The 27,775-nt window shown below is 37.2% G+C and overlaps 1 protein-coding gene across 4 annotated transcripts; it reads left to right on the top strand.

The window, feature by feature from the left end:
* Positions 1-32: 32 nt before the first annotated feature.
* pip4k2aa (phosphatidylinositol-5-phosphate 4-kinase, type II, alpha a) lies at positions 33-27,671 on the top strand. 4 transcript variants are annotated; one of them, XR_015106536.1, is made up of 12 exons: positions 33-1,061; positions 10,604-10,701; positions 10,830-10,926; positions 12,379-12,531; positions 12,943-13,089; positions 13,172-13,210; positions 17,028-17,144; positions 22,001-22,114; positions 22,832-23,072; positions 23,259-23,362; positions 23,446-26,202; positions 26,294-27,671. XR_015106536.1 is itself a non-coding variant. In XM_086151346.1 (11 exons), exons 1-11 carry the CDS (start codon positions 921-923, stop codon positions 23,524-23,526), a joined length of 1,323 nt encoding a protein of 440 aa, XP_086007472.1. In that variant the 5' UTR covers positions 33-920; the 3' UTR covers positions 23,527-27,671. The 4 variants fall into 4 exon arrangements, 3 of the variants coding, with proteins under 3 accessions (XP_086007472.1, XP_086007471.1, XP_086007473.1); XM_086151346.1 differs by having other exon boundaries at positions 17,028-17,135; positions 23,446-27,671; XM_086151345.1 differs by having other exon boundaries at positions 23,446-27,671.
* Positions 27,672-27,775: the final 104 nt, after the last annotated feature.

Here is a 27,775-nt window from a genome sequence, read left to right as displayed (position 1 = left end):
CAAAGCGCAGGCTGGCTGTCAACTCCCCTCCGGCGAGCTGTCAGTTGACAGCCGCACACATGAAGCTCAGTGCCGCGCACGGATTTCATGACTCGATGATTTAACTAAGTGATGTGTGCTCCTCTAGTCGGCGTTTAAACAAGCCAACAGCATGGCAGGATACACCCCTATCATCTCCAGGGACTGAACGCAACCGCGTAGGACGAAGAGGACTGGGCTGCTGGTTGCTGTTGCGCGTGCCGCTAGGGCTAATACTCAGCTAGCTTGCAGGCTAATAGTAGTTAGCAGGTGAACGGTGCACGGTTGTGCTGCTGGATGTGTAGCGAAGGTCGGAGGGACTAATGTTAACGTTAGCTGCCAACTGTTAGTCGACCGCATTTTGTTCGTTTATTAGCTATCATATATTGCCATTTTAATATTTTGTATTAAAACCACGCTAAATGTATTGGCCCATTCTACGCCGTGGCTAACGCTTTCAATTTTTTATGCGTTTATAAATTTCACATCGGATAACGTTGGTGTTTGCTAGCTAGCATGCTGGCTATTTAGCTATGCTAACGCCAGCTCAGTGAGATTTCACATCTCGGTACGGAGTGCTCCAGACCAGTCAAGGGGAAGAAAGGTGGCTTATGATATGGGCTGGGGGAAGTTGCGGACTGTTAGGCGAAGGAGAACAGCAATATTAGGTTAAACATACAACGGATTTCTCTAATTAATGATAGTTAATGGCAATATAGGGCCACAGAGTAAGCTAGTCTGTGTGGGACGTTTATGAAGAGAATATTTCGGGCTGTTCCACTTGCGAGCCAGCTGAATGAATCGTATTCGTGCAATCTGAGTCGTGAGTTAGTGGCCACTGCGCCAGCTAAAAGGGAAGACCTTCGTTATCGCAGAGATAAAATCAACCCGTTTGCGTAAAGATGGCCTCGGCGAGCAGTATTGCCGCATCTATTGCGAGCAAAACGAAGACCAAGAAGAAACACTTCGTTGCTCAGAAAGTGAAGCTTTTCCGTGCCAGCGACCCCCTGCTCAGCGTCGTAATGTGGGGAGTAAACCATTCGGTGAGTCAGACCGTCTTATGGCATTTAATCATACAGTAATGGCCCTTAATCTGATGTGACACATTAAGCTTATATTATCGTGTTATCTCAGTCGACTGACAGATCACAGACAGCAACTGTCCCGGAGTCATCAATGTCTTTTCTGCCTGCAATTGGGTTGAAACTGATTATTTGATTGTGCTCGCTGTCTGAGGCAATAGCTACATCTGCACGATATTTGTAGTGCTCGTATTCACTCGGAGTATGTGTACAGTGTTTTTTAGTAACCAGCCCCTCCGTGGTTTCCTGTCGTGCACACGCATGATAAGCGGCGGGGGCTATATGTCATGAGAGAGCAGATCTTCCCATGCAAGACAGCTTATCTCTGCTCCCGTTCTCTTCCTTGGCTGAATATTTGCACTGGGTCAGCACCTCACATGTTGGACAGAGAGAAAACTTGGCTGGCAGAAGACATGCTAATCTTTTTTGGCACATGGTTCCAGTTATTACACAATTGACCTCAGTATTATAACAAAGTAGATACATTAATAATTGTTATCATAATTTCACAATTAATTTTGTAATGTCATACTTGTGGTCTCTGTGGTCTTTGTTTTTTCAAAGAGGTGACATTAAACTTTTCTGACTTTTTATGGTAGAAAATCTCTATGAAACCAGCAAACAACAGTTGAGCATATCCACTCAATTGTCCAATAGATATATGTAGTATAGTTATGATACTATGTAGTTTACTCTGTACCACATTTTTCTCCATTCATATGAAGCGTTGCAATGCAACCCTTTTTTCAAGTTTCTATGAGGCACTCCTTTTATTTTGAAGTATGTTTAGGAGACTTTATGAAGTGTAGTCAGTAAAACCTAAGCTCTCCATTCAGGACAAAAAGACTGAGAATTTATAACATTGCTTATTTATAGGATAGATGTGTGTTGTTTCCTTTGTCCCTGCTGTCCTCCAGTGGTTGTATGGCACCCATGAAGGCTGCTCACCTAAATACCTCAAACCTTTCAGTTTAACAGTGCAATTTTGATTTTTTTTTTCATATTTGTTATGATATTTATCATAATTTAAATGTTGCTTTCATGTAATCTACTCAGAATAACCTTTTATGTGTAGTTCTAAATCATTGTAAGCAGAGTTTATTTTTATCTAACTTGTCTTTAAGAAATGTCCTTGCCAGGTTTAATCAAGATATTGTGAGCTTTTTAACTTCACTTTTAACTTCAACCCTTGATTTTTATATTTTTCTCAAAACATTAAGTTAACTCAAGCTGAAGGACCTCATTTTAAAATGCACAAAAGAATGTTTTTTGTTTATGTTTTGTTTTCAGAAAGTCAGTTTCCAAGAACAATCAATTGCTACATTTCTTCTTTTTGCAACAATTATTTTACGAAATACAGTTCTGATTTGGTTTTGCTTGCATGTAGATTTTAACTGTGCACAGATACACTGAAGCACCACTGCTTTATACTTGTTGTACTTTCATGTTGAAAGTGTCAGTTCTAATGAAGCAAACACTGTCTTGGCACTCTCAAGGAGGGAAAGCTAATGTATGAGTTTCCTGTAGAATTCAGTTTTAATACCCATCAAAAAAAAATCATGTGACTAAAATGATCTTTTTCTTAAGCCCCCTGTGCTATAAAGTGTGTCATAACACTCATTATTTTGTTTCTTCATGCGTACAACTTAGCTTGTCCAATAGAGTATTTTTAAACCTATAGCAGTTTTTATGTTCAACTGTCTCAAAAGCATGTCCCTGACTTCATACAAACAAGAAGCGATGCGTTTGGATACTCAACATGTTCAAACTGTTCTCTATTTCATAATACAAGCCTCAGCTGCCGCCAGCCCATTTCCTTCTTCTGCCTTAGGCTACATCTATTACTGTTGTCTCATTGCTTAAAAGTTACTCATTTCATTGAAGACAGTCAAATTACATTCCATTTTAGTTTGCCAGATTTCATTTGTAGGTTAAGATAAGAGGACACATAGGGGGCAATTAAGAAAGTGACTATAAAGTTAAGCTTTTCGTGAAGGGGTCACACAAAATTCCACAAATAACAGGATTCTTCAAAGGAATGATGTGAAGGGGCCTGAGATGGCAGAAAGACTGCAAATGTGGCACGCAAACGCATGCAACAGCAAATACAGATTTTGCTATATGATGTCAATCCCTGTTTACCTTTTAAGGCGGAACTCTATTTTCGCTCCTGTCTTGAATTATATTATGGTGAATTATATTATTTATCGAGAAATCCACTGAAATTAGGAAGTTGGAATTTGCTGTAATGAAAATTAGAGCCATAGATAAAGATTTTTTGGAGAAATATTCTTTTGATTGTCCTGTGTATCAGTTGTCTAGGTGATGGGAAAACTTAATTAAGTCTGTAGTACAAAAAAAAAACATCATCATGGAACCCAGCTCGGAGTGCAAGAATGCACTGCAGTAAAATATATCAAGCTTCAAAAACGTGTCAATGTGCCCAATGGAACTGAAAAATGGATGGCCTCACTTCCCAAAATGAGAGTGCTTTGCTGTCAGGAAAAATATTTAGTAATTACAAGACTGGTGTCAACTGATCATCAAGAAAATATATTTAAAAATAAATTATAAATTATTTATTGTGTCTAAATTCACTGGATTAACACATTACATCCTCCATTTATTCAGTAGGAGTTAAATGTTATAATACTGCCAAAAACCTTAATACTGTCACGGAATCAGTTCTTTGAGAGAACTTTAACCTCTTGAATTCTAAGTGTGCTCAGACACTGATTCCAGGTTTTTGTGGTGTGGGTTTACTGTATGTGAATGTAACTTGACACGCCATTGTGAATGACAGCTTTTATTAATTTACAATCTTAAGATGGAAAAGTGAGCCTGGTGATTTGGAATGTTCTTTTATACTTAACAATTTTGACAAGGACAATGTAATAAGTGATGATCGTCACATGGGCATGCAATTCTAGTGTAGATCTCTTTGACCACTTTAACTGGAAACATAAAGTTGCACCACCTCTTTGGCCTACAGGTCTATATATCTTCCTTGTTCAATAAAACCAATGTGTTTAAATTGTATGAAAATCACCATCTATCATTTTTTCAATAACAGTGTGAAGTCAATGAGATATTGTTAATTTGTTATAAAGTATGAAATTAACTGTAGGTGCCGTGTATTCATGTGTCTGTGATTGAGGAAGTTAAAGACTTTTGCTAAATATTATGACAATTACATTTTATATCACATGCACGAATGTGATTTAAATATACTGTTTTTTAATATTGTAACCATGCAGAAATATGGTTTACCTGTCACAATTTTTATTTTATCTCAATTCTATTTTCTGTTTAGATTTAATGCATATCAACCATTTAACACCCTGATAACATATTAACGTACCATTGTTGGACTGAGCTCGGACATCATTGAAGGTCTTTTCTGCGGTCCTGGGCTTAGCTGTATTATTCTCCGTATGATATTGTTTCAGAAGCCGGATGATAAATGGCAGAGGATTCATAACGGACCAGGCAATGATGTAAGAGTGTTAGTGAAAGGTTAAGTCTACACTTACTACAATTGACTCCCAGGAGGCCTCAACTTTTGCCATACATTTCAGTGATAGAATTGGTACACTTGTTTAAGTGGTAGCCAAGTGTGAACTGTAAATTATAGTCCTACAAGAAATAACAAATGAATATTAATGAACAAAAGACAAGTATAAATTATTTACTGCTATCTTTTATTACATTTGGCATCTTGCCTTGGGTTTGGATCTAAATTCAGAGGGACAAAACACTTGCTGAAACATATGTTTTGATGCAAAGTTATTAATTTTTTTCCTGTGTTTACTTGGCTTTCAAAGACATCTTATTGGTAACATTTATGTTGATCCAGATATGTGTTTTTATAGATCTGTTCCCTTCATTCAACAATTCAATAATGGAAACAGTTATTTACGAAAATAGACCATACCATGATTACCATTATCAGTGTTTATTGCCAAAGCTGACCATCAGATTTTTGATCATCTAGCACCTTGTAAGTTAGAGTACAGTCGATGCCACCGGAGGCCCACTGTGTTTGCAGATACAGTCATTTGTAGTCCTTTACTGTCCTTTCAAACTTTGATAGCAGGTCATATAATAAATCACACAGATTTTACTTTTATATGGGACATGCTGTAAATACGTTATCCATCATATTTGCTGATCAGGCGGCATTATTTGAATCTGTTGCATGTCCTTGTTGAGATTTTTTTTTCTCAAACTGAAGTTGTTCAATTCCTTTATCTTTGCAGCTTTATAGTGTAAGTGGTTTTACCTCACTGCTAGCAGTGACATCGGATAAGGCAATTTTCTGCATATTAAATTTTGTTGTCACGCAACTGAGAAACTTAACTCCTGTTATTAACATCTATATGTTTAGGATTTTTGATTTATTTATCAATTTCTTTACTTTACAAAAGACAATCATGATACATCTAAAAATCAATTTATAAAGCCTGAGATAGAATATTTTCTATGAGAAATCCACATATTTTGTCTCAACATTGCTTCTAAAATGTGACTAAATAGTAATATGATAATTTATAGAATGGTTTTACAGTTACTTGCTACCAATTCTTCTATAAAGCACTCATAACCCATTGGCAATCATCTCTCTGTTATTGTTCAGAGAGATAATTCTGCACAATGCTGCTGACAGCGCACACTCTCCTCACCAGTTTCCTGTCCAGATGAGCAACAGTACACTCTTGCTTTACACTGGGCCGGAAAGCCAATTCTTACCATGGTGACAAACAGGAAGTGGTAGTGTGAAATTTGTCTGCAAGTCAGATAGTTGCAAGGAGATGATCAGATATGCTGGAGGCAAACAATTAGAATAAGAGTTTTACAGTACTCAAAGACAGAACTCATGTCACAAGTCTGAAGATCAAAATGGAGGTAATCTCACAAATGGAGACTTACATCAGCTATTTAATTTGGAGTTGACACTCCACAGGATATGATGGTGAGCATTGCAGTTTAGGTCTACATTTTAGCAGGTATTTTATATGAATGTAAAGAATTGTATTTGACATGAAGGAGAGGAATGAAAATTATATATACTTTATTTACATTTATATACATTTAATTTATGTATAATGTTATTTACCACTGTGCCTGTGTCAATGGAAATGGCATATAAGTGTACTTTGAGAATGTATTTTTAGTTTCAGGTGAAATTCTTTATACATATAAATCTTTCCCCAGCTAAATGTGCCTTTTTTGCTCTAACATTCATTACACTAATGTCTTCAGATGTGTATGAGCATTTGGTAGGATCAGCCTTTGTCTCTGCCCTGTATGAAGCACCGGTTTTTAATTAGATGACGTCTCTCCACTAAGCACCCAGGATGCATCTGTGCTATAACATCACTGTGACATCAGTCCCTGTCACACCAGGGTACTGAAACATACAGCAATCAGATATGGCATCTGTGGACTCAATCCTCTGCTTGACCTCCAAATGCTCTCCATTCTGCATTATTTCTTCTATTTCATTATTTTTTTTATAGATGCACATGGTCTTTTTCAGACATGTTTTTAACAAAGGGTTCTCTTGCTTTGTTTAAAATTGCTTGAATAATCAGGAAAGATTTGTAAAAGTAAGGTGATTTATACTGTACATTATATACAGTGAAACACATAAATCAGCACTAAGTAAAATGCTTTGACCTTTAAACTGTACTGTGCTGATGACAATTTCTGTAATGAGTTGGTTAAAGGCAAAGTTGTATTGCACATGGGAGTGCATTACCTGTCACTGCCCAAGCTTTAGCAGACTTAGCTGTAGCATTGAGTGTGGCTAGTAGACAAGAGTCCATCAGACATTCCACAAATAATATGTAATTTGTTCAGTCATTATCCAAAATGTCACTATCCCTCAGTTTTTGACTCTTTCTTCAAAGACAGCAGCAGAGCTTTCTAACAACTGGTCCATATAATTTTTAATCACTAATTCTTCTTCTCAAGATTTCTTATTAAACAATTGCTGCTAATTCTGAAGCTACTGTCTGTCCTACTCAGGCAGTAGTAACAGGCTCCGCCTACATCTCTATAGGTTCTGAGTTACTCCCCAGATAGGGTCTATTAAGTTTTCCAGAGACCCGTCTCATAGAACCTTGTCCCTGCTGCCTTGCTACATCTTTTATATAGAAGGAAAAATTCCACTGAGAGTCTTCAGGTTAAATACCCTGGTTACTTCTTTAGCAACTGCCACTCCCAAAAAGATTTAAGTCTTTACCAAAAAATGTAATAATAAACAACCAACTGCTGTAAGTGATGAGTTGGTGTTTGTTAATGCACTGCTGCAGACATAGATGCTGTCATATCAATTTGTCTCAAGAAATGGAAAAGTCTGCCCTGAAGTTTTGTTTGCTATACTTTCTCTGTTGATACACACATCAGTGAACTCAAATGGAAATTTCCGAAGAGTTTTAAGAAGCAGAGCTGAAAGCTGGTGTGGGTTGTCATTTCTTTAAGTCAAACATATAGGTGGACCTGGCAAATATGTTTTAGGCATCATCACAGACCCTCACAAGATGGGGACACTGTCTTTGGATATTCTCACTGCAGTTTTTATCATTATGGTCAACATTATGGAAGGTTAATACACAAACATATTCACTCAACATTGGTCTGAGCTGAATGGAGATTAGGCTATGTGAGTGTGTCACTGTGTAATAAACAATTATACTTACATGGTAATATCAAAGCCATTCATTGCCAATAACAGAGCTGAGTTCCATTTCTGGCTGTTGAGTACTAGCTTCTGATTTTGAACCTTGAGTTCTTGATGTAACAAAAGGCTTTAAATATCCAATGCTATAACCACGGGATGCATGGATTTTAATATTTTGTGCAATCCTGGGCATTCATGTCATAAACATGTCACAAAGAATGAAAAACACATTTCTAAATGACCACCTGAAGTATGCAAACTTCTTTTATGGCCAGCTAGCCATACTGAGGCTATTTGCTGAACCATCTGCTGTTACACTCTTGCTATACCTCCCAGCTATAGGTCATGTCAAATTGGTCAGAAATTGTGAATTTTGTCTAGGAAAGATACTGGATTGTGATATAATATCCCCCTGCCTGTTTTTACTGTCTTAGCTGAGCACAGTCTGTGAAGGTTTGAGTAATTTGTAGGGAACACAGAGTTAAGACAGTGCACAGGCATTGTAAGTGAGTCTGGTGCAATGACAGGATATTAATAGAGTTAAGAAACCTGCCAGCACACACCCCCCCTTCAGCTTGCAACAAATGTGCAAGCACACACATCTTATGTCTATCAAGCTGTGCCTGAGTCATGTAGCAAATGTCCAATCTAGGAATTACAGCAATGTGATGCATGGCTACCTCCAAATGGAAAATCCTGCAATGCTCCCTGTGTGTTATTTAAGCGCTGCTGTTTTTAAAGTGTACTAGGTTTACTGATGCTTTCTGTTGTTGTTTTGTTTTGTTTTTGTTTTTTTTGTATTGTGTTAGGCAGTTACCAGTTGTTAAATGCAGAATCCGCCAACCCATGAGACTCATAAGTGTGAATTACTGGCTAGATTGAAATATATATTCATGTAATATATAAATTCCAATTCCTAAATTGTCCTGACTTGTTACAAGCATCAAAGGGAAATAGTTTCTTTTGCAATGAAGCGATTAATGATTAGTCAAATCTGAAGATGGGAAAATTGTGGTGAATCACAGACTATAGGGTAATGTCAATTTCCAACACATCTAACACCAATTACATGGCATTTTTACTCATTCTACTTATTTTACTCTAACTACTCACAAACACCGTCTGCTTTGCAGCATAACTACTCAATCTTGTGATATATTTAGGTTGACCTCAGAGGTACTTTTAATTGTAAGCCAGTGTTGATAGCGGTAGGCAGTCCCTATATAGTGTGGCTTTTAACCAAGCTTGTAATGGTGTGGCAATTCAGTATTACACTTCAGTTAGTCAGGGGGTTGGGGCAACACACTTCTCTCAAAACTATTTACATTTAATTTCTTCAACAACATAGGTATTTGTTACCAATGTTTCAGATGAGTCAGTAAAGTGATATCATAATGATGAAATGTGCCACAACTCATGACACAGTGTCTTAAATATAACTTAAAGGATTTTTAGAGAATAACGATCTTGGAGGAAAAGCTCCTGTTTTCATATGGTAAAATGAAGCAATTTAATTAATAAATGAATACATTAATTAATGTTGGCTAAATTTGAAAGAAATGCATTACTATACACTGTTTTTGTTTATTTGTTTGCTTGTCTATTCTCTATCTTAAGTAAACATTTAGATATAACAAAATGTTCACATACAAAGTTTCCAAAATAATTTTTATGTATGATGAATTAAAACATTTTAGGTTGAAGGAAGAATTAACATTTTTTAAAATTGATATTTTTTCTAGCCAGACATTGGTCTCAAGAGTCCATGCAAGTGTTCCTGCTGATTCTCTAAACTTTAGACAATCTGACATTCTACAGTCTCTGAAGAGGGATAGTTGTCACCGGGAAAAGCAGGAAGACGTACTGTATTAATCTTTCAAAAAATAATCATTATTGCTGCAACTCATCAATTTAAACTACAGAATTACTCTCAAATTTCAGAAAACATCTAGCACTTTAACAGATCCTTCAAGTTGCTACATTTTGAGCTGTTATGAGTTACTGGCTCTGACACAATTGTTGGATTGTTAACATTTGTTAATATAGGTGACTTGAATCAGCATGCATTATGTTACTGCCTGTCATAAGTCATGGGAATCTAGATTTGTACTCTACTGCTTTATAATAGAGCATCACCCTCAAGTGAGGCTGTGAGAAAGCGATATCCAAAGTGGGTTTACCAGCTCCATAATCTGAGAACACAACTGACAACTATGAACACTTTAAGTCTTTCTCCACCTTTGTTTTGGTTCAAAGAAAAAAAAAATAGTGCTTACATACTAAATAGTAGAACCTTCCAGTTTAATGCTGAATACCTACAGGAAACTGAACTTTGCTTAGTTTTCTCATCCTGTATCATCTCACGTGGAGTCCTGTTGTTCCAAAATCTTTCACAATAAGTTATATGAGCAAAATTTTACGAGTTTTAGAGTTAAGTCACAGACCACAGAAGTTGGTAAGTCTACATTTATAAGATGCTATGAGATGAGTAGTATGTTCAGGAAAATAAGTAAAAAAAATTACATTCTGTCATAGCAGGACAACTTTATTCTGTTGTTCAGACGTTTCGATACAACTTAGTAACTGAGTTTTGATTTGTTTTTTCTTGGGACATATTTTCCACTGATTTTTAGTTCACTGTTTGATTTATTTTTTTAATATTTTTTCATTTGTGCTGAACAATTATCAGTAATCTCTGTCTTTTTAGCAGTATTCTTTTAACAGTCTCTAAGAATTCCACAACTTAGCCCACTTCTTTGTGTATCCATGAACATGTTTCACTTTTCTTCTGTTGTTCTGTCTTTGTTTTCTTTGGCAGATAAATGAATTGAGCCATGTTCAGATCCCCATCATGCTCATGCCAGATGACTTCAAGGCCTACTCCAAGATTAAAGTGGACAACCACCTATTTAATAAGTAAGGTCTTTTGAGCATATCTGTGTAATTTTTCAAAAAATATTTGGACACTTTAAGAAATTTGATATGTACATTTAAAAAAATCGTGAGAAAATACATCACATGGGTTTTTGTTTTCATTTGTACAGAGAAAACATGCCTAGTCATTTTAAATTCAAGGAGTACTGCCCCCTGGTGTTTCGAAATCTGAGAGAGCGATTCGGCATTGATGATCAGGACTTCTTGGTATGAAAAACTTCCATTATTTTTTAATTGCCCTATAAACCTATTAGCATTTGATGTCAGTTGCAAACAATTTCAATGTGACTATGTGTCAAAACCTCTTCGACATACCGCATCTTTATAAGAGTGTAGTATTCAATTGTGTCTCATATCCAGATTGTATCTAAATGTGATTTTTACTTGAAATGCATGTCTTGCACTGTATCTTGTATTAGATCAGATACAATTTCCAAATATAGATTCAACATTATCACCAAGTATCAATAAGGTTTTATATGTTTTTCTATCCTCTCCGTCTTACAAACCTAAGTCTTCTGTTTCAAGTTTCAATTAAACCACTATTGACTAAATCTGATCAGAACTAGTTAACTATTTTTGTATTTTGCCTTTCCTTCTTTTGTTCCGTTCTAATTCTCTTCTTCCTTTATATTCCACTCTTCCATAGAAAATCCCCAATCCCAGAACAGGCAGTAAGTTGGCAGCACTTGGAGGTCATTGTGTTCCAACTCAGTGCAGCTGTCTTTCTTACATGTTTATAGTAGGGCTCGGCCGACTGCAGTGAGTGGGCAGTTATGGTGTCAAGACACTGGCAAGTGCAGAGGACTACTGTGTCATCCTAAACATTAAACTACTCTCTTACATAAGGCACTGGTCACATTGCGATTAAAAGCCTCATAACTTTGCACATAGTTATTCCTTTTTATTTCTAAATGGCATTTTCTATAATTAATTTGTAATATTCCTCACTATAGCTATGCGTAATATTATATACGATCCTGGTATTGGTTGTTATTTTTAGTGAATTATACAGACAGTAATAAAATTGAAGCAAACAGGCCTCTATTGTATGCTTTTTACTAAACTTTTCAAAAAGTGTTTGAAATCCAATCTTAAGAACAAATTCTGTATAAAGCACACGTCTCAAAGATTAAATTCATACAGCAAATGATGCTAAGTCCAGGAGAGGAGACAGAGACAATTCTCAAGGCACAGGACACAAGGAATTCTTGATGAATGAGGCGTAAGAGCCAAGGGTGTCGGATCATGTTACTCTCGAGTTCCAAAGTCTGCACAGCAGCTGTTTATGTCTGTGCATAGATTTGGACCGGCAGCAGTCAACAGTGGCTGGATGTCAGGCAACAAAATTATGCATGCAGTGCAAGAGATGACTATTGTGTATGTAAATACTAAGCCAGAGACACTATTTCTGGTCATTCAATAACTATTGCAATGTCAGCTGTTTTTAATTCAATATTTAAATTATGGTATCGACAAATGGATGAATGAATGAGGATCTTTACAAAACTTTTGTTCTTTAGTATATTAATTATCTCTTTGATGGTGGGCCAAATAACATCAGTCCAAAAGCTAAGACAGCTTTTCTACCTCAGTGATTTCATCTGGATAGATATGATTATTTTATCAAATATCTGTCTTTTCTTTTTGTGTTCACAGAATTCACTTACTCGCAGTGCTCCCTTGAACAGTGAAGCCCAGGGACGAAGTGGGGCCCGTTTCCACACTTCATATGACAAGCGCTACGTCATCAAGACCATCAGCAGTGAGGATGTTGCAGAAATGCATAATATCCTGAAGAAGTATCATCAGGTGATATAATCTCAATTTACTTAAGACACAAGTGCTGATTTGTTTTTCAGGTTTTACCTGTGTTATACACAAAAGGAATATAAAATATGAAACTGCATAAATTAACCTACCTACATCATAATCTTAGCACTTGCAAAGTAAGTGTGAGCACAAACTTTATTTGTTGTCAGTTAGCATAGATCATGTTTACCACAGGCATATACAGAGGGCAGGGCTGCATTTGAGAGTAAATATGAAATGGTGTATTTGGCATAGACATGAATCACTTAATACTTGTTTCAACATTTATTTATTAAAGCAGACATGTAACATGAAGAGAAAAGTCAAATCTGTTTTCCCATTTACACAGGTAATAAGCATCTGTCATGACTATAAAGAAGTCCTTAATTACAATCTTGACTGTTTTTGCAGTTCATTGTGGAGTGCCATGGCAACACACTGCTGCCTCAATTTCTGGGGATGTACCGACTCACCGTGGACGGAGATGCAACTTACATGATCGTTACACGCAATGTTTTCTCTCATCGCCTTTCTGTCTACAAAAAATATGATCTCAAGGTAGGAGTTGTAAGAAAACAAGACTCCTAGTGATACAAGTAAGGCTTGGATTATGGAGTATTTTTATTTATTTCCTTTCTAGGGTTCCACTGTTGCAAGAGAGGCGAGCGACAAGGAAAAGGTACATTCATCTGTCCTGAGCCGCTTTCAACGTTCATACACACCAGCACACCTTTAATCTCAGGATTTAATATACTCAGGATTACTTGATATGCAGTCACCATTTAAAGCAAAAGTACAAGTTTATAAAACAGTTAAGTAACAGTTGTTCCAGTGCAAAATAATTTAAGGATCAGACATGTGATAAATATCTTAAAATATCAAAATGCACCCAAAAGGGAATGACTTGATACCTGCATTTTTCAAGAAAATTCCTATGATATTTTAGGCACTAGGCCCATTCTTGAAAGTATATTCTAAATTATACCTACACTATTCGCAACTGAAACGCTGGCTTCATATTCTAAAATTTGTCTTTGATTCTTCTGAGAAGTCTAACGGAAGCCATGGTTTGAGAGTGAGACAGATATTGTCTCCAATGATTTGAATAACCAATACTATTTCAAAAAGTCTGTCATCACCCAAAGGGTTAAAGTATAACACAGCTTTGGTGTCTGCTTTTGTATACCTTTGGGTGAGAATGACAGCGGAAAATATTCATATTTATCTTTAAGTAAGCACCTATTCCATCACCCCATTGCCCTCACACCCTGCACGCTATTTGTGTTTCTTTTATTTGCTTCATCCCTTTCTAACATTGCTTCTGCTTTCCTCTAGTTCCCCTGCTTGCTGTCTTTGTGTGTGAAAGATTGGAGTGTTGTGTGTGTGTGTGTGTGTGTGTGTGTGTGTGTGTGTGTGTGTGTGTGTGTGTGTGTGTGTGTGTGTGTGTGTTAGTGTGTGTGTGTGTGTGTGTGTGTGTGTGTGTGTGTGTGTTTTAGGGAGTGGGCTTGGTTTCAGGTTTGTTTGAGGGTTTGTTTGTTGTTGTTTTTTTTATCCTGGTTGCACATGGACAAATACAGTAATAGTGTGTGTGTGGGTATGTGTGTGGGTGTGCTCGCGCGCGTGTGCATATTTGCCATGTAAATGAACAAGGAATTTATGTAATGGATATTAAGGAAACTGCTGCTTTTTCTACCAATAAATTATCATCAATTTCTGCATCATTGCTATTTGACAGACAGGTGCCTTTAATTAATTCATTAAGTATTGTGTGTTTGAAAGATTTAATGGTTCACTGTGCTCCTTTTTAGTATGGGAATACAGTAAGAGGGAATCTTTTGTCTTTTCAATAATAGCACCTAGACACCATCTTTTTAAACGGTGACTTTAGAGTACCATATTTGATCTTCCTGCACAGCATCTTTGGAAGGCAATTAAATACTTGTCTTTTTTCCAATTGCATGTCCCAAAAACATTTTTTGCTGATTGACAATGGAAATGGCATCTGTATGGTTGTGCCTCAGATCTGGGCTTGTGTTTTACAGTCTCCTGCATATTCTGGTAAATCATAGGGCACAGAATAATTTAGATCTTGCAGATTTCAAAGATGCCCAAATCAAAATTTTACAAACGCTCAATATAAGAATAAAGGAAATAAAAATATTGTGATAAATAAGTGTCTGCAAAAAAACTCTGAGGATTTTACAAACTGGTGAGCTAAATTTTTGGCCTTTATTTTTTTCTACAGCCCAGCGTTATGAAACACTGTTACAAAAGGTTGAATTAATGGTTAAGGAAATTTCTCATATTATCATATGAAAGTTCTTACAGTGACCCTCTCTGACTCTTGACCCACAAGGTAGTAGTCTTTGGAAAAGATTTGGTTTGGTTGAGTGAGATGGAGCTACTTAGCATTCCTCTCAATGCCATTATGGATGCAGCTCAAAGGCCATAACAATAGACGTACTTTTGAAAGTGCATTCTGTTCCACTTTCTTTAAAAAATAATTAGAAATCACATGAAACCCAATTATCAGGCAAGATGCATGCTGATATGTAAACACATGGCACTGTCATATATACAGATGATAAATCTGCAATTATCCATGTAAAGTTATTGCGGTTCTGGATGAGTGTGTTGACTTCAAATGATTGCTTGTTAGATAAAGTAAGGATTGGCCCAGAGCCATCCGATTATGAACAGACTGTATTGACTCACCCTACTTCCCTATTGAAATTACTGTGTCAACTGAACAAATTACAACTTTAAGTTGAAACGGTACGGTGTGTGCTTAAATCACTTCACATGCACAAACAACAAGCATGGCAGGGATCTCTCCTGACTGCATGTTCATTTCCCTCTCATGCATGCATTTGCATGTTATATAATGTTTTCTCCATCTTTTTTGAAGTTAAATAATTTCTAACATTTTAATAAGTATGAGCACCAATCCCATTCTTTTGAACATCATGGAACATTTTCTGTTTTTCCTACATGACGTATTTTTCCCTTTTACACAAATTAAACTTTTGAGTTTCTGTAGCTGTTCTCCAAGAGTTTTAGTCATCACACAGCAGCAGCAAGTATATGCTACTGCTTAATCATTGTGTATATCTGTTAATATTTTAAACCAATTTAAAGTAACCAAAGCCAAATTTGGTCAGCTTGGCCTCTGGCCTGTCAAATTGTTCTTGTGATTTTATCATGTGGTAAACCAAAGGAAATAAAAAATGTCCGTTGCTGAGTTATACTACCAGTCTACAATACATTTTACTGTTGAGATGAATTACACTATTACACTGACCCATGACAGGACTGTTACAATCCACCATGCCCACACCATGTAATCAGACAAAGATAAGAAGAAGATATTCAGTCAGCTAAGTTGTATCACCAAGAGTTTCTCAGTTTTAACATATTAAACTGGTGTGGACTCTATAATGCTGGTCTGCATTAATATGTATATCTTTATATTGCATTCAGTTGAGTTGACTGAATTCAGAAGGATAAACTAAACAAAACAAATTGTTTTGAGACTGTAACGTGCAAGCAAATGAATAAAAGAAATGTCTTCAGACCATGCTTTATTTTTCTGTCGTTATCCTAACTGTCTAACCACAAACTTTGTACTGTCTACTAAGTGAACCACGAGTTCACAGTATATATAGAAACCTTTTGGCAGTATTTGTAAAGCAAACTGGAAAATCTAGAGATCGTGTTTGCATGTTATTGAAAGAACACTAGTCCCACTGATATCTGGAATAGCACCTGTGTGCTCCCATTGTCTGCTCACTAGTACTGCTACAGTTGTTTATGTTGTTAAATCTCCTCTTCATACCCACATTGGTTGATGTCTCCACTGGTGGAATGTGGCTATATAGTTTCAGAACGACTCTGTATGCATTGCCTTTCTCAGTTTTAGTACCAGATTAAGCCCTGGAAAAAATACAATGCCCATGGACAATTAATAGAGTAATAGTTCTCATTATAACATTTTAGATAGCTGTTAATAGTTGTCCTTGCTTTGCTGTGATCCAATTCCAAGGCTGCTTAGATTAGAACCACCATGCTATTTCCTTACTTCATCAGATGTTTCAGGGAGTTTTCCATATGAAATAATACCTTTGCATGCGGGGCAGTCATCCTTGAATAAAAAATATTTTTCTAAATGTTTTCATTTTATTCAGGAAAATATAAACAAGTTAGAAACCCATTGATAAATTGGAATAAAATCAATTGTATAAAATAAATCACTAACAATTTTCAGATACATCTCAATCCGATTGAGTTGTGCCATTTCTTGGCCCAGCCACAGTAACATTCTGATCCTTCCGACTTCTCAAAGGCATAACCAGGCCCCTACTGGTCTCAGAAGACAATTTTGCTGTTACATTTTAAACACTTTGCCTTTACTTCCAACTGCCTTCCTCCCTTCCTTTCTCCTTTCTTCTCTCCTTTCCTCAACCCCTACCATCCCTCCCTTACTTCCCCTTTTCTAGCAGCCGCCCCCACCAGAGGATGTGCCCCCGAGGCCCAAATCTGGTAACGTTCAGCAAAGGCTGCAAACACTGCGGATTGCTACGCGCTTTTACTGCGCTATGAAACACGTAAGAGATGTAAGAGAACTAGGGTCATATAGCAGGCATGATCTATTTAACCAATCTTCCTATATTGTTATTTTTGTATGGCCTGGCAATTTCGTTTTCACCAAGCTAACTCACTTTCATTTGAGGGCCATATTTGCACATTTTTCATTCATCTGCAGTCACCTTGCGTTCAACTTGTCAGGAGGTCCACCTTGAGGTTTGCCAAATAACTCATGTTTGCTTTCAACCTCCTCTTGATAGCACCAACATGTCTTGAATATTGAAATCCAAATTTTTGTAGAGAAAGATGACACCATAAATGATTTGCTTACCATAAATTGGAAAGAAAATGCTTTTGATGTAAAGAGAAATTAAGAATATAGTTATAACAATTTACAGAAAACTCAATGCAATTTACAAAATTTTATTCTCCTTGAAAGCCTCTTTGCCTCATAAAACTGGTACCAAACCACATTAATTGTTTATATAATATTCTACGCACAGCTTTAACAGAAATGCATACGTGATGTGAACTAGCCAACATTCACTACAAGGCAAACATGACATATACATCTATAACAGTCTGTGATGCACAAAATCTTAAAGTGCAGATGAACTTTGCTGACTGTCTCTGGCTCACACACTGCTGCAAATCGCCTTGTTTGTTAGTTTGAAAAAAAAAAAAAAGTCATTTCCTCTGAACATTAGGTGGAGGGAAACCTAAGAGATCAGACATTTCTCAAGGTTTCTATAAATCTCACAGTGAGGTAAATGGCAAGGTTGCTCTGGCAGATATTTCTCGTAACCATTGAAGAAAGCTATGTGTCGTGCAAGGTGTTGTACTTTGGACTGAATTTACTGGAGAGGAAAACAATCAGCTCCAAAAAATGTTGATAAGGGCTGATGCCAAAGTAAGGTTATTATTATTGTTTTTATTCCCTTTTATCAAAGTAAATAAACTTTCTGTACTTTTAAATTAATTGTTGACAAAATGCATAACAAAAATGCCTTATTCAGTCACATTCACACACCAGTGACAGTAGAACTATCATGCAAGACACTGGTCTTTTCCGCAACTCAGGTTAAGTCATGTGATCTTATTCTCAGCTACTGTTCTGTCTTTTCTAACATTTGCAATTTTAAATAATGTTCTAGTTATCTCTTTATATACATTCCACTATGTGGGCTTGATATATATCAAACAGGCTTGGTTTTCGAGATACATTGTTTTTGGGTTTTTTTGCGTCTTAGATGAAATTATTAAGCCCCCCTGTTGTAAAAACCACACTCTTAAAAAAAGTTGTTTGTCTAATTTATTCCATATCATCCAAAGACTCACTCAGCTTTATTACTTTGTCAGCTCTGACCTAGACCTTCATCATGATAACCACACTGGCCTACTTAGATTCAACTCTAATTGCAATAATATGCTAAAATAAATACATCTACATTGCATGATTGCCAGGGCTCCCCACAAGACAAATGAAGAATCCACATTTATACAACATACTTTTTTCAGTGGAATTTAGTTCATATCAAGTGTAGAAAGATTGACTACATCTTGGAAGTTTCTCACGAAAGTTGATCAATTCTAAATATCTACTCTCCAGTGACAACATATTGCCCATGATAATGTACTCCTCCATAATCGTGTTTTACTTTGGTCCTGCTCTTTTCCCTAATCACTTTGTTCCACAACCTTTGTATGGTATTGTAATTTTTTCAAGGTGTGTCATTTGCTGAGGTTGCAATGAAAGGGAAAGGATTGTCAGTACATATTTGACGGATAAAGGAGAAACCTTAAATGAAGAAAAAAATACGTATATATTTTTGACGGTGAGGAGAGTGCATCAACCCCCTTCTTATGCACTGTAAATGTCACACATTCTCAGCCTACAAAAATACAATTCTTTCATTTAGATGAATAAAAGCCTGAATTCATTCATGCTTTTCGATAGATATGATAAAGTATATTGTAATACTTTTTTGCCATTTTGCATACTGTAATCTAAAACTTCAGTTAGAAGACCTTGACTTATTATGATGATCGTGAGAAAAGATCATGAGCATGACTCAAAATATTGAGTCATGTTCAATAGTATAGGTATACAGTATGTTGTATTCAGCTATGTTGAAAGTATTTCTATATGTATACTTCAAAGGCTTTATATTGTCCAGTATCTGTGTGGCCCATTACTAACAAATGGCATGCCGCACATTTGACTGATTTTTCGCGACTGTAGTTTTGTGGCCAAAGTACTTACAGTAATGATAACCACTGAACTGAATCATACTAATGATGCTAGAACTCGAATTGATAGTACATTTTATTTTGTGTTTTTCCACAAATTGATTTCATGGAAGGGAGGTAGAAAATCTCCAGCTAGCATTAAGCAGCATTACTGTCATAGCCACTCTTACCATATATTACAGGATATTATTTTGCCTCATCTACCTTGTTGATAGTGCCTGCCATACTCTGCAGGTTTCGGCCCTTTTCTATGATTTTGCTTGCTGGTGGGATCGAAATGGGTCTCCTTCATGCGATATAAAATCATAAGAGAGTAATGTCTTGTCTTGACTTCCAGAGTTGGCAAAACTTGATTTCACTTGTTCTTTATAGTCTGCATTTATTGGTCTGAAAGCCAATCACTTGTACTCCTTTCTGTTATGTTGTATTCTGTTCTTTTCTGTTGGTATCTTTAAAAATAGTTCCAACATGCGACCACCATTTCAATATGCTGCCTTTATTTACAGATGGAGTGGACTTTCAACAAAGATAGTACACAAGATTGAAATGCTTCAGCTTAAACCTATGTTATTATGATAGTGTGTTGATAGATAACACCCACATAATATTTTTTATTATATCTAACAATTCTGATTTGTCATATTACGTGCTTGGCTCTTGGTGTCTAGTATGTAGATATGACTTTTGTTATGGATCTGTTTTGCTGGCTGGAACTAAAAGTATCCAGTTTCAGAAACAAGTACAAACTAAATGCGAGGGACAGAAAAGAAATTAAAATCATTTCTACATTAAAATTTAATTCCACATGCTTCATTCTTACTTCCTCCTATAAATCTTGGATTGTTCTTTTTTCATTTTTGTTTTGTTTATATTTTTTATAAACCTTTGCACAGAGCACATTTCTTTACACATAGTGCAGAGAGGGGATTCAGTGACTTGGTGACTAAGAAAGCCCAAGATGTATTGAACTGGTTATACTGAAAGTGACACTTAAGCTGGGTATAAATTAATGTGTAAAAAATATGGATGAATGTAAGAGTTGAGATGTTGGTTTAGGTATCAAACCTCCAAATGTGCATTATCTGGTTTCAGCTTTAACTTGTGGCCACATTTATATCACATATGTAGTCTGAAGACTCAGTTGTACATCCCATGGTCATTGCTAATTGGAGGTCTATGTCTGTATATATGTGCTGAAATGTATTTTTGTGACATGTATATGTGTTCATCTCTGTCAATATGTATATTGTATGTGTATGTATGTGTGATATGTAGTCCTGCCAGTGTTACATACTGCTATTATTATGTGTTGCTGCTCTTGTCCTGCTGCTATAGAAACACAATAGTAGCATAACTGCTGCTGTCTCCTTATTACTTCATTATTACCTCTTTTTCTCGGTGTCTCCGACTTAAGTCCCATTTTCCTCATATAACATCTTGTCCCCCTTCTTACTGCGGGCAGTTTTGCACCAACATATCACCGAACATTCTTTCCAAGTATTTAGATACTCAACTGCTTCATTTCACTTGTGAACAGAATGTTGACAATGGGTCATTCAGACAAACTAACTATAAAGAGTACTTAAAATCAGCTGGGGTTTATACAATATACATAAATAATCTGCCTATAAAAGCATCTAGCCTTTATTGGTTCGACTCTTATCAGGCAAGAATATACTATGTTATCGCACTGATAGGAATTCACGCTTCTCAGGGCCAGCCCACTGCCAACAAAGATTTCTTGGTTTCTTTGAGTTGTTCTTTCTTATTACATTGAGGTGTATTCACCATATGCCTTTGGAAAAAAAAAACACCTGAAGTTAATGTAACACTAATGTTTATACAGTAGAAATGGTGCAGTGGATGTCCGTTCAGGCAGAAATAACGCTTTAGGGAGATTTATGCCCTCTTTTGAGCATGCTGCATGCACTGTGTTATTGTCCAGTGATATACTTTTAAAAAGAGGTCAGCCATGGTTTGGACTGACTGCCTGTAAACTGCAACCAAATGCTTTCATAGTGTTTGCCATCTGATGCTTTCAGAAACAGGCATATCTAACAAACCACAGGTTCAAACCCTCGTTTATGTCTCATGGGTGTTTCAACATGCAAGTTTATCTCATTATTAGACAACTGATAGGTTTTTGACATAGCATGAAAGTTTAGGAAGTTTAGAATCAGTCTCTTTACTGCATTTTGAAATACACCTTACTTAGGATAGTTGCAAGGTGACCTTTGCAATGATAATTCCAGTGTGTAAGACTGTGAATGTTGTTCTATATAATCTGGGGTAAAAGGATGAAGAACGCTGATGCTTGTTGCCTTTTGTGGCTTTATAAAATTGTAATTTTGTAATCTTTTTTGACTGGGATGTCAAATCTTAAATGTTAAAAGAAAACCTAAACAGTGTTTGAAAATATTTACAGATTGCAGATTCTGAGGGAGAGAATGTTGTACCTTTTTTGACATTGATTAAGTCAGGCTTCATGGACTTTAAAAGTAAGACTTAATTAAAGCACCAGGATTCTGTCATATTTTACCCAAGTCTACTGCTCGTAGTTTGTCTGCAAGATTTAAAATGTTATTTGATTTGACTGTTCTCTTCCTCATCACTAATATTCGATAATAATGGGCAGGCCAAGGAGCTGCCTACTTACAAGGACAATGACTTCATCAATGATGGGCAAAAAATCTACATTGACGAGGAGAACAAGAAAATGTTCTTGGAAAAGCTACGGAAAGATGTGGAGGTATGTTTATGATACATAACAATATGATATCTATGTTTTCTAATCAGTTTGTACTAGGCCATTTCATCCCATGAAGTACTTTGTAACTCAGGCTGCCATATGCTTCTGTAAGAACAATGGCCTAAAGATGGTTTTCCCCCCATTGGTTTATATTTTGAAAAAAGGAGCTGTAAATCACTGAATACACTTTTGATCATCGCAATGCCTCAAAAGAAATTATAGAGGTCAAATAGTTGCATCTCCTTGCAAAAAGTTGAATGGATTAGCCAGCAGCTTCATGCACCAAAGAGCAGCTTTTACCTTAATGAACTGGGCCCCTTCTGACACTGCATCCTGTTCTTTTTAGCCATTATTGCCAATGGTAACTAACAGTAGCATAAGGAAGCGATGATGCAGTCCAGCTACAGCATGGAAGAGAGTCATTTTGGCAGCTTCTTTCTTAGATGTTGTTTTTCCCTCACTATCCAAATCTCCTCTTCCTATGTGATCTGAACAAAAGCTTTAAAGAGCTTTCCCTTCCAACCTGCCCCCTCTTAGACAACAACAGATATGTGTACATCCAAAGTCACTGCTGATGATATTTATCCTCAGTCTACTTTTTCATTATTTCCTTTTTCTGTGATGCCAATTTTTTAAAGTTGCCTATTACTCAGTTCCCCCTGCCTCCCAAATGTATCTCACTTAAATTAAGTGCATGCTCACATATTTTCTCCTCAGTTCCTGGCTCAGCTCAAGCTCATGGATTACAGCCTACTGGTGGGGATCCATGATGTGGAGCGTGCGGAGCAGGAAGAGGTAGAGAGTGAGGACAATGAGGCCGAGGAGGAAGGGGAGAGTGACGGAGGGGGAATTGGGACGCCCCCTGACAGTCCCAGCAATACCCTAGACAGCACCAAGCCCCTCTCTCCAGGGGAGTTCGATCCCACAATTGATGTCTATGCCATCAAAAGCAATGATAGTAAGTATTCATGGGTCTTTCAGATATGATATAAAGTTTCGTAAAATCCAATATATTGTCAGAAATGTATGATATAGCTGAATTTTATATATCTATATATATATAGATATATAAAAACAGATAGCGCCCCCTTCTGGGCATTGGATATAGTTGCTAAGATCTTTAAGCCTTGATTTTGATTGACAGGTGCTCCTAGGAAGGAGGTTTATTTCATGGCTGTCATAGACATCCTGCAGCATTATGATGCTAAGAAAAAAGCTGCCCACGCCGCCAAGACGGTCAAACATGGGGTATGAATGACATAATATTGCTGGAGAGTTTGATCGTGAGTGAAATAGAAATGTCTCATCACATGGATTTGTCCTCTGTGCAGGCTGGAGCAGAGATCTCTACAGTGAACCCAGAGCAGTACTCCAAGAGATTTTATGATTTCATCACCACTATCCTGTCATAGCCCCCACGTGCAACAGGAGACACTGAGGCACATGGGAAAGAGAGGACAAGGAGGGAGTAGGGCAGAGAGGAAAAGTGATGGTGAAGGGAAAAAAAAGACAACATCAAGAGGCTGAATAAAGAAGGTGGCTTTTCATCAGACTCCTTCGTCCATTCTCCTCACCCTTCGCTCCTTTTCTTTCTCTAGTGGAGTACCACGCTCTGCAGCTAAAAACAAAACAAACATCATTCGTTTACATTTAACCTCTCCTCTTTTTTCATATGTTTCTTGACTGATCAGTTTGAGAGCAAGTGTCCAAGTCATTATGTTTTTTTTGTTTTTTTATTGTGTACCTTTTTTTTGTCTGTACGGTTGTTCTTTTTTGTGAAAGTACTGCTTTTTTTATTGCCTCTTAACATGTCATACAGCACCCTACATTTTAATTTTTAGTTTGCTTATGACTGCCCCTAAGATATTTAGGAGGACTTTGGGAGGACGCTATATTGTGAGGTCAAATGTAGTGCACAGGTCAGATGACGGCACCAGGTGAGCTCCCTTGGTGTGACTTTTTTATTGAGCCTCACCTAATGCAATCGCTTCAATTCAGGGAGTAGGAAGCAGTCTTCCAATAGGCCAACAGAAAGATCCCACGCAATTGCTATACAAGCAGTTAGCCAAATAGTTTCCTATTTTGGGTTCTCCTCCATGGATCATTCTGAATCTCCTCTGCTTCCTGGTTACTTCATGTATTGCAAGGGTGTCAAACTCATTTTAGCTCAGGGGCCACATGGAGGAAAATCTATTCTCAAGTGGGCTGGACAGGTAAAACCATGGCATAATAACAACAGTTTCTTTCATCGAAAATTGGAGCTCATTTTAATGCTTTGCAAAATAATCTTGTGGGCAGGATTAAACCTGTTCGCCTGATCCGCCCCGCAGGCCATAAGTATGACACCCTTGCTGTATTGAGTGGATTGAGCTCCTGGATTGTCCTCTATCCACATATATCCTGTCAGCTGAGATTAGTTAATTTGTCGCAGCAAATTGTCACGCTTGTCTCAAGTAGTTGTCGCTGTCAGTGTTTTGTCCCATTAATTAAGGCTAATTAAGGGAACAATAAGTACCTGAAAATGAGGAGAGATGCACGCTTGTTTCCTTTCCCCTCACAATTTCACTTGCTTGCATTGATTCTCTCTTAGTCGGGCATTTGTATGCACTCTCTCTGTTTCAAGGAGCATTCTGGGTGTCATTTGCAGCTGTTATCAGAAGTAAGCCACAGTCTGGATGCCAAGAGTGAAGAATTAGAAGCCCCTTACTTTCTGTTGCCATCAGCACCTTATTAAAAAAAAAGTTGCACTTTTATTTGTCATGAGGGCGAGGAGGTCTTGTTCTGTTACACATGCTGCAACAAAGAGGAAACTTAGATTTGAATCTTAGATGCTTAATGTCAAAACTGAGTGTGTATCCCTGTTCCTCACCTCTGAGAACTGCTTGCAGATCTGGAAGGATTGGATTTGATGAAATAACTGCAAAATTTTACTTTGAAAGATAGCCAATCCTTTTATTTCAAACAAACATTTCCAATGCTTTCAGATCTGCGCAGTGATGTCTTCACAACCTTGCTTGTGACACGAGAAGACGGTTTCTACCTTCAGCGTCACACAGCCACAGGCATTAGAGAGCTTTGTGTGTCAGGGTTTAGACATTGTAGAGGAGGAAGTGAAGGCAGGAGTGAGGTTCGAAAAAGAAGCTGCGGGCACAAGGTCATGTGTTGTCAGTAATTAAGTAACACAAACACCTGTTCCCTAACCTCAGCGTTGTTTGTGTTTTTAACATTTTTGAAAGGTGGTCTATCTGTGTTTGAATCCGGCTGTTTTCCGAATTAATGTGGTAGTACTTTTCTGTTTCTGTCGGACAGTTTTTGTATATTTTGCACAAGAGGAAAGGAACCAAATGTTACGACCCCCCCAACCACCACCACTTGCCCCGATTAGTTGACGGTCTTAACAAGGGAAATGCAATATATGTGTATGTAAGTGAGAAAAAAAAACATTGTGCGTGTGATGTTGTGTATAACTTCTGGATAACCAACTAAAATAAGTAAAATCTTCCTCTTTGACCTACTTTAACCCGTACAAAAAGCTTCCATCACAATATGTTTGTGTAGATATCATAGATTATATTCACATTTATATTTTTACATTGGATTTTAGTCATGAAATATAGTTGTATTTAAAGGGTAAAAACTAAAACAGGAGCCACCCTTGGGGATGAACGATGGTGCTGTGGTTAATGAAGAAAAATACTGCGTGAATTTATACATTGCTGATGTACTTAAAACTAAAAAAAAAATGCATGTCATAAGTCTAAGTTTATTTTTCCCTCTGTAGTCTGTGTTTTTTGCAGTCCAGCTTCTTGTTGTGTTTTTACCGTTGAACGAGATTTGTGAGCTGTTCCCCTTGATAGTTTCCTTCCATGCTTAAAATTGCTGTTCTCATCGTATACACTGTGCAAGATGTGTGCCTTTATATTCCAAAATTATTTAATTTTATATTTTGTAATCTTTTTTTAAGCAAAGGTAAAAGGTTATTTTAATAATAGGGTGTTTACTTGGACATTCATTATTCCCAAATTTATTTTCCAGCCCTTGCTCTTCCACGTCTCCTGTATATGGAGTTGTTCAACATTGTTCAGTCAGTAAGTGTAAACCACTCAGATGATTGTGTTACAAAAAATATCCGTTCGGTCAGTGCATCAATTTCAATTCTGTAAATTTAAACCTTTTCAGTGTGCTGCCGTCGCTGAACTCCTCCTGATCTGTGCAATCTCAAGCCCTTACGTCTTCACGCTGGTCCTGCCTTTTTAATGAATGTGTGCGTGTCAGTGAGTGAATTTGCATAGTGGAGTGTGCGTGTCATGGTTAATTTGTGCTCGTCCCCGCTCATCAGCGGCTCCCCCTTCCTCAGGGGACTGCCAGGGACATTTTACTTAGATGTGTAAATCCTTGTTCATTTCTCATCCAGTTCTTCTTGTTTCCATGTAACTTGCATCCCATTTCAAAGCTTCTCCTCTCAGCCTGTGTGAGTCAGTGAGGTCATCAGCTTGTAGTTGAGCGGTTTGTTGATATTTCTGGGCTCTTTTTGTTCCTGTCGTCACATATAGCTTCAACTGTACATAGGCCATGATGTAAAGAAAACTGAGAATAAGGGAACGCTATCAACTTTTATTCCGCTCTGTGGCCCTGGAGGCTTCCTTGTTTTCCAGACTGAGAAAGAGTAGAAAACAACGCAGTGCATGCAGGGAAAAGTGTATTGTTGTTTGTTTTGTTTTGTTTTGTTTTGTTTTTTTAAGTTTGATTTCAGGAATAGTATTAACTTTGAATCTCATTGCCAGACTCTATCTGAAAACACAGTGAAAACACACACACACACACACACACACACACACACACATACACACCCACACACACTCTGCTTTTACTCTGAAATGCTGTTTTGACTTCTCTCATAAATGGGCTCCTTCACTCATGACCTGTAAAAGCAGTCAACCTGCTGCCTCTGTTCGCTTGCCAAGAGTCGAACCTCCCCCACACGAGCTTGAAGAACATTGTGTAATGTATAATGTGTCTGTTTGTTTCAACGCAAATGTTTTGTTTTATTGTTCTCATGTACTGGGAGACATAACGGGGTGTGTATCGCTAACATATGAACTTGTCCGAAGTTACGGGAAACAGCCCTGCATTTTTGCGGTTTTTCAAATGTTAAGGGAAAAATTTGCAGATGAGTAGAGCGGGTGAAATCTGCAAGGACAGGAAACTGTCCTTTTTGTTTGGCTCAAAATCCTTTTTGATGCAAAAACATTCTGACAAGTGCTCAAATATAACTGAATGTGTTGATTGTGCATGCAGAAATTCAAACTCTGGGCCGGGATGTCCCCTGCAGGTTGTGCCCTGAGTACTTCTCGTGGTGGTTCAAGCCTTGTTGTGTGTGAATGTGTTTATTGCTGTCTGACAATGGTTGGTGAGATTTCCCCCCTTCAGTGGCAGCGAGGCCAAAAAAGCTGTTGTATGTTCATTGTTCCTCACATTTATTGATGATAATAATAATGCAGTTCATTCCATAAGCATTCACTCAAACCAATTAAAGCACTTGTTCTGCTTAACTCAACTACGTCTTTGTTTTTAAATCTCATACCCTTTTTCTCCATGTTTGAGTTGATTTAGTGAATGTACGCAGAGTGCCAACAATACGTTGCGATAATGAGGAAAAAC

The sequence above is a fragment of the Fistularia commersonii genome, chromosome 8, assembly GCF_037954325.1.
Source record: "Fistularia commersonii isolate RoL2024-O1a breed Wild chromosome 8, RoL_Fcom_v1.0, whole genome shotgun sequence".
NCBI lineage: Eukaryota > Metazoa > Chordata > Actinopteri > Syngnathiformes > Fistulariidae > Fistularia > Fistularia commersonii.
Note: the sequence above shows the minus strand (reverse complement) of the source record. Positions and strands in the feature narration are given on the sequence as shown.